Source organism: Perca fluviatilis, chromosome 14 (genome assembly GCF_010015445.1).
Source record: "Perca fluviatilis chromosome 14, GENO_Pfluv_1.0, whole genome shotgun sequence".
Classification (NCBI taxonomy): domain Eukaryota; kingdom Metazoa; phylum Chordata; class Actinopteri; order Perciformes; family Percidae; genus Perca; species Perca fluviatilis.
This window is the reverse complement of record NC_053125.1, coordinates 30079515-30087932: the sequence shown is the minus strand read 5'-3', so window position 1 is coordinate 30087932 and position 8418 is coordinate 30079515. Positions and strand designations below refer to the sequence as shown.

The following is an 8418-nucleotide window of genomic DNA, read 5'->3' as shown; positions in this document are numbered from 1 at the left end:
TTTTTTTTAATATATGTTATGTTTTTTTAATTTTATTTTTCTGTTTTTGTATTTAATATTAAAATGTATATTTTTAATTATTTTAAATTCATATTTTTATCTTATAAATGTTTTATGTTATATATTTAATATATTTTATTTTATATAATAAAAAAGTTTAAATATTTGTTTATCTTTATATTTTATATTATATACATACAGTATATATTGTTTTTATATTTAATGTTTAAATAATGTAAATTTTTTATATATTTTATATTCATATTTTACTTTCATATTTCATATTATATATATTATTTACGTATATATATATAGTTAATGTTTATATTTGATATTTTTTAAATTATATATATATATATATTACATTTTGTTATTTTTTATATTTATATTTATTTACTACCACGAGTTTATTTTTTGTTTTTATTTACATCATTAATTAGATTATGCATTCTTTTTTTTATATTTAAACAAACGGCTTCTACAGGCAGTAGATCTCCTGCTGCCATTTTAAAATAACTAAAAACAGAAGCACAAATAAATGATATTTAATTATTTTCTGATGCGGAATATGAATGAAACGTCCAATCTGTTAACGCTGACACGTCGCACTGGCTGCGCAACTCGTGTGCGCGGTGGGATTTGTAGTTCTGTACTCACAAACCCTTCAAAACCCACAATTAAACGCGTATGTTTCCAGGACTACAAGCACCGGCATGCATCGCGAGGCTCTGCGCATGACAACTAGACGACAGACCACTACTACTACTGTTGCTGCTTCTTCAGACTGCAGAGGTTTGTGTCACAAAAAGCTTTCATAAATTACTTTACCGGTTCTCTTTTAATGTCAAACTTTTACTAACGGCAGCTCACGTGCATATCTAAGTTATAATAACGTTGCTTACCGGATGTGACGTTTGCTTCCGCCCGTTTTCACTGCTAATTTTAGTTGTTAGCTAACCGGAGCTAGCCGGCTCAGGACAGTTTGAACTCAACTTGACCGTTAACGTTTAAAAGCTCGCTCTTTAACGGGTTTTTTGGGACTAAAAATGCTGCCAAGCTGAACTCTTGTAACAGATTATTGTTCACAGAGCGAGGCTTCGTGTTATTGTGTGTTACAGGACTGATGTGATGTGTCATTCAGCTGCTACACCAACGTTTAAACCTGACCGACAAACAGCCAGACAGGCGTCTGTTATTAACGTTAATGGGATACAACCGGAAGCCAACTGTCTGTGCGCGAGACACTGGTCTATATATATATATATATATATATATAATGTCAATGGTCATGTTCAGAGTCCATGAATGAACGTACAGCGTTACGTAATCTCCTCCTGTCTCTGCACGCCACACTCCAGTCAGAAATATGCTGTGTGTGTGTGTGTGTGTGTGTGTCTCTGTGTGTGTGTGTGTGTGTCTCTGTGTGTCAGTCTCTGTGTGTGTGTGTGTGTGTCTCTGTGTGTCAGTCTCTGTGTGTGTGTGTGTGTGTGTGTGTGTGTGTCTCTCTGTGTGTCAGTCTCTCTGTGTGTGTGTGTGTATGTGTGTGTGTCAGTGTTCTGTGTGTGTGTGTGTGTGTGTCTCTGTGTGTCAGTCTCTGTGTGTGTGTGTGTGTGTGTCTCTGTGTGTCAGTCTCTCTGTGTGTGTGTGTGTGTCTATGTGTGTGTGTCCGTCTCTGTGTGTGTGTGTATGTGTGTGTGTCAGTCTGTGTGTGTGTGTATGTGTGTGTGTGTGTGTCAGTCTCTGTGTGTGTGTGTGTGTCTCTGTGTGTCAGTCTCTGTGTGTGTGTGTATTGTGTGTCGGGTCTCTGTGTGTGTGTGTGTGTGTGCTCAGTCTCTGTGTGTGTGTGTGTGTGTGTGTGTGTGTGTGTGTGTGTGTGTGTGTGTGTCAGTCTCTGTGTATGAGTGTGTGTGTGTGTGTGTCAGTCTCTGTGTGTGTGTGTGTATGTGTGTGTGTCAGTCTCTGTGTGTGTGTATGTGTTTGTGTGTGTCTCTGTGTGTCAGTCTGTGTGTCAGTCTCTGTGTGTATGTGTGTTTGTGTGTGTGTCTGTCTCTGTGTGGGTGTGGTGTGTGTAAAAAGCAGATCCAAACGCATAGAATTAAAATCAATAAATGCCTTTTGGATTCAATATATATATATATATATATATATATATATATATATATATATATATATATATATATATATATATACATAATGTAGTAATTGTTTGGTTTGTGTATTTGCAGATCTGTTTTCCTCGGGTTAATAAGTTAAACATACAATAATAACATTAACACACTAGGGCTTTGACTCCGAACTTCGTTATTCGAATATCATTCGAATATTAAAAAAAAATAATGATATTCGAACGAATATTAGCCAGCCCTTAATATTCTAACCTGTTATGGGCATTATTTTTATTAAATGCGTTTGCTTGTAAACGTTGTTTTCGGTTCAGATTTCGAGGCTTTTTCACATATTTCAAAATGTAACTACACACACACACACACACACACACACACACACACACACACACACACACACACACACACCAACACACAGTATGTGTGACTCTGTTAACACAACTCTATTGAGACGTATGTCTTCTCTGTCTCGTTCCCCTCCTCCTAGAGAGTTTTGGGAGGCGGTTGCCATGGAGCCGGCATGGCGACAGCAGGGCAGAGGGCGTGGCCGGAGTCAGGTGGGCCAGCAGGGCGAACGGGCGCGCCCCCCCCAGCAGCAGCAGAAGGAGAGAGAGAGACCGGGGGGGGCCGGACGCGGCGCCACCGGGACCAAGTCTGAGCCGCCACTGGGTGAGGACTGTACTGTAACTATGGTGACTGTGTATCAGCAGTCACCATAGTTACAGTACCAGGCTGATACACAGTCACCATAGTTACAGTACCAGGCTGATACACAGTCACCATAGTTACAGTACCAGGCTGATACACGGTCACCATAGTTCTAGTACCAGGCTGATACACGGTCACCATAGTTCTAGTACCAGGCTGATACACAGTCACCATAGTTACAGTACCAGGCTGATACACAGTCACCATAGTTCTAGTACCAGGCTGATACACAGTCACCATAGTTCTAGTACCAGGCTGATACACAGTCACCATAGTTCTAGTACCAGGCTGATACACAGTCACCATAGTTACAGTACCAGGCTGATACACAGTCACCATAGTTACAGTACCAGGCTGATACACGGTCACCATAGTTCTAGTACCAGGCTGATACACAGTCACCATAGTTACAGTACTAGGCTGATACACAGTCACCATAGTTCTAGTACCAGGCTGATACACAGTCACCATAGTTCTAGTACTAGGCTGATACACAGTCACCATAGTTACAGTACTAGGCTGATACACAGTCACCATAGTTCTAGTACTAGGCTGATACACGGTCACCATAGTTACAGTACTAGGCTGATACACGGTCACCATAGTTACAGTACTAGGCTGATACACAGTCACCATAGTTACAGTACTAGGCTGATACACAGTCACCATAGTTCTAGTACTAGGCTGATACACGGTCACCATAGTTACAGTACCAGGCTGATACTCTCTCTCTGTCTCTCTCTCTCTCCCTCCTTCTCTCCCTCTGTCTCTCTTTCTCTCTCTGTCTCTCTCTCTCTCTCTCTCTGTCTCTCTCCATCTCTCTGTCTCTCCCTCTCTCTCTCTGTCCGTCTCTCTCTCTCTCTCTGTCTCTCTCTCTCTCTTTGTGACGGACAGCTGTTTCGGTCCAAACAAAGTTCGAGGAGATCAGGAAGTCCAACCAGGCAGCCGCTCAGCGATTGGCTGAGACTCGTATCAGCTCCTCCTCCTCCTCCGATGATGATGATGATGATGATGATGATGAAGATGTAGACGTAAAGGTCGACCAGAAGGATGGAAAGAGAGGGAAGATCCTGGCGTCGACTTTCACCACCTATACCGACCAGACAGGTGAGCCGGCTGCCAGTCGGACACAGAATCACCGTGGTAACCACGAACTTGCCGCGTTTTCCCGCCATTTTAAGGGTTAGGTGCAGCATCTTAGCCGAGCGAACGTAACCAAAGGGCGCTTCCACGCATGTACAGGGTTCATACGTTTGAAAAAAACTGGAAAAGTTATGGTATTTGAAAAATGCAAATTCCAGGCCTGGAAAGGTTTTGGAAACCTAAAAAGACCCAGAAAGTTTTGGAAAAGTCATGGAATTATTATTTTTTTTAACACAGCGTAATATGTGATTACTAAATGTATTTTCACGTCGTCTTAACCTCAACGTTGTATTCGGGGAGAGATATTAATTTTGTAGTTACTGAGGGTAAACTTTAACACAGATTTGTATTCTTGTTGTATAATGTCAACTATACTGCCCTACAAAGGCAAAGTGCAGTAACTACGCCAACACTGAAACTGAGAAAAATGGCTTCAAAGTTTTCATACAGGCCAGCCAAACATGTTGTAGGTACAATAATGTTGATACTTTTATGTAATACCTTTACAGGAAGGAAAATGTTATACATAAAAAAAAGACCATTGATATGACCTTTGACCCTAAAAATGTAGATACTGCACTCTGCCTTTGTCTAACCTCAAGCAACTAAAACACTATTACAAAGGCAGAGTGCAGTATCTACAATTGAAATGTGTTAATCCAACTTTCTTTTTTTATTCCTTATACATTTTCATTTGTTTTAATTGGTTTTATGTTTTGTTTATGGATGTTTATAGGTTGAGTGTTGAAAGTGCTTGTTAGTAACCTTCATCCAGTGTATTCAAGAATAGTATTTTGTCGTAATGTCCCTGTTACATTAGTCTTAAATGATTAAATTGTCATTCTCATTATTTCCCCCAAAACATCCTTATAATTTTACACACAATCAAAATGCTGGTATTTTGGTTTGTGTTTGATTTTATGTTAATTGAAAATTAATTCATTAAATACCAAGGTTACTTATAAAACGGCACTTAAAAATTCATATACATTTAACAACATAACTCAAACAGAATAACAAGAGTGTGTGTGTGTGTGTGTGTGTGTGTGTGTGTGTGTGTGTGTGTGTGTGTGTGTGTGTGTGTGTGTGTGTGTGTGTCAGCTAGACAACATTATAAAGCAGATGGTTAGGCACAGTCACAGTATGCGCCGCCTTACCTTTATATGAAAAATTGTGTTGTTGCGTGAGACGGTGTGCATATGTCCATTTCGTGTGTCACAGTCAATTTTGCGAGATATTAAAAAAAGATGTTTTACTCTGACAACTGAAAATACATATTGACATATTAAAAATATTATTTAGAACGTAGCCTATCTCCATATAAAAAATACTCATAAAATTAAATGAAACTAGTGTAACCGAGCTGCGTTTCTTATATTGTCTCACTGTTTGGGCTCTAAAATAAAGACACAAAGACGGCACGTCTCACTTAATTCAAATGCTGACAACGGTCAGAAAATACAACGCTTTTCCACTTCCCTTTTCCCGTCAAAATAAAAGCTCTATGTTTACAACTTCCTCTTAAGCTTCAACTGAGAGATTACCTAATAAAATACATTACAATAGCGTAAGTAATGAAGACAACAAGAAACAAAACAGTTATGACAGCGTTTCCACAGTGGATAGATGCTAACGTTACTGCCTTCAAGGGGAGCAGGTAAGCTAAAATGGTTTATATGCTAGCGGCTCGCTAGCAAGTGACGGCAATTTATTGATTTAGGTGTTATTTGCCAGGTTAGGTGTTCATATTTTACCATGTTCCTTACCACTGTCTGGATACTTGCATTTCAAAGCTAGAGACACTATAAGTTTTCCTCGGATTGTGCCACGTTTCTCTGGGTTAATGATGTTGGCTTGTTGGTGGTCTGTATCACAGTAGTACCGCGCACGGGCGTTCCTATATAACAGACTCTGTGATAAGGATGCTGTGTGCGAGGCGGACAGATTGGTAGATTTGAATGTGGCTACAGAGGCAGACCGCAGTATCTACCGAAGCAAAGTCGGGTAAACAAAGGCAGAACGCAGTAACTTCACTTACTGCGGTTTGCCTTGGTACTAGCTACCGAAGCCAAAGTCGGTAAACAAAGGCAGAACGCAGTAACTTCCACTTACCGCGGTTTGCCTTGGTAACTTGGATTTTGTAGTTACTGCAAATTTGAGATAGTGATTTCTCTGAAACGGGATACAGTTGAACCAGGAGTTTTTGTCACAAGACGTAGGAGATGTTACAAAGCCCATTTCCACTCTAAACTCAATTTTGACCAAATATGTAGTTACTGCGTTTTGGCTTTGTACGGCAGTATAGTAGAACTATACAGAACACATAGTCATGGAAATTTGCCGAAAAAGTAATGGAAAAGTCATGAAAAAGTCATGGAAAAGTCATGGATAGAAAAGTCATGGAAAAGTAATGAAAAAGTCATGGAAAAGTAAATCGAAAAAGTAATGGAAAAGTCATGGATAAGTCATGAAAAAGTAATGGAAAAGTCATGAAAAAGTAATGGAAAAGTCATGGATAGAAAAGTCATGAAAAAGTAATGGATAGAAAAGTCATGGAAAAGTCATAGAAAAGTCATGGATAGAAAAGTCATGGAAAAGTCATGGATAGAAAAGTCATGGATAGAAAAGTCATGAAAAAGTAATGGATAGAAAAGTCATGGATAGAAAAGTCATGAAAAAGTAATGGATAGAAAAGTCATGGAAAAGTCATGGATAGAAAAGTCATGGAAAAGTCATAGAAAAGTCATGGATAGAAAAGTAATGGATAGAAAAGTCATGAAAAAGTAATGGATAGAAAAGTCATGAAAAAGTAATGGATAGAAAAGTCATGGAAAAGTAATGAAAAAGTAATGGAAAAGTAAATCGAAAAAGTAATGGAAAAGTCATGGATAAGTCATGAAAAAGTAATGGAAAAGTCATGAAAAAGTAATGGAAAAGTCATGGATAGAAAAGTCATGAAAAATAATGGATAGAAAAGTCATGGAAAAGTCATAGAAAAGTCATGGATAGAAAAGTCATGGAAAAGTCATGGATAGAAAAGTCATGAAAAAGTAATGGATAGAAAAGTCATGGAAAAGTCATGGATAGAAAAGTCATGGAAAAGTCATAGAAAAGTCATGGATAGAAAAGTCATAGAAAAGTCATGGATAGAAAAGTCATGGAAAAGTCATGGATAGAAAAGTAATGGATAGAAAAGTCATGAAAAAGTAATGGATAGAAAAGTCATGGAAAAGTCATGGATAGAAAAGTAATGGATAGAAAAGTCATGGATAGAAAAGTCATGGATAGAAAAGTCATGAAAAAGTAATGGATAGAAAAGTCATGGAAAAGTCATGGATAGAAAAGTCATGGAAAAGTCATGGATAGAAAAGTAATGGATAGAAAAGTCATGAAAAAGTAATGGATAGAAAAGTAATGGATAGAAAAGTCATGAAAAAGTAATGGATGGAAAAGTCATGGAAAAGTAATGGAAAAGTCATGGATAGAAAAGTCATGGAAAAGTCATGGATAGAAAAGTCATGAAAAAGTAATGGAAAAGTCATGGATAGAAAAGTCATGGAAAAGTCATGGATAGAAAAGTCATGGAAAAGTAATGGATAGAAAAGTCATGGAAAAGTCATGGATAGAAAAGTCATAGAAAAGTCATGGATAGAAAAGTCATGGAAAAGTCATGGATAGAAAAGTCATGGAAAAGTCATGGATAGAAAAGTCATGGATAGAAAAGTCATGGATAGAAAAGTCATGGAAAAGTCATGGATAGAAAAGTCATGGAAAAGTAATGGATAGAAAAGTAATGGATAGAAAAGTCATGGATAGAAAAGTCATGGATAGAAAAGTAATGGATAGAAAAGTCATGGATAGAAAAGTAATGGATAGAAAAGTCATGGAAAAGTCATGGATAGAAAAGTAATGGATAGAAAAGTCATGGATAGAAAAGTAATGGATAGAAAAGTCATGGATAGAAAAGTCATGGAAAAGTCATGGATAGAAAAGTAATGGATAGGAAAGTCATGGTTAAAATGCGTATGAACCCTGCCTGTAGTTCGGTGGACTCGGTGCGATTTTGGGGGGTGAAGCTGCAGCATTGTTGCATTTTTCATTTTGGTTCGATTTGCGTTCCCACCGCACTTCGCCAAACTCACCGAAACGCTGTGAACACACGAAAATAGGGCTGTGCTCGACTGAAACAATTCTTACTGATCGATTAGTTGATCTAATCGACAGATCTGTAAATCTGAGTTTCTCCGCTAAGAGTCGCGCTAAAAGGATGCATATATTGAATAAGATGACTCCTCCTTTGCATATTTAAACACAACATTTCAGAAAACGTGTAATACAACAAATAACTGCCATAATGAAAGTAATCAGAATAGGTTTCACGGTCAAATATCAACCTTTAATTCTTGTGTTTACCAGAGATGTGCTCGTACGTTTCTTGGAGATA

At 38.1% G+C, this 8418-nt stretch overlaps 1 protein-coding gene across 1 annotated transcript in view; it reads left to right on the top strand.

The window, feature by feature from the left end:
* The first annotated feature begins 708 nt into the window (after positions 1–708).
* Positions 709–8418, top strand: part of LOC120572598 (NF-X1-type zinc finger protein NFXL1-like) — an 18795-nt gene continuing 11085 nt past the window's right edge. Inside the window, exons 1-3 of the mRNA XM_039821921.1 lie at positions 709–792; positions 2611–2792; positions 3726–3938. Coding sequence (XP_039677855.1) covers positions 2633–2792; positions 3726–3938 — 373 coding nt within the window. The 5' untranslated portion in view covers positions 709–792; positions 2611–2632. The remainder of the gene's footprint in view (positions 793–2610; positions 2793–3725; positions 3939–8418) is intronic.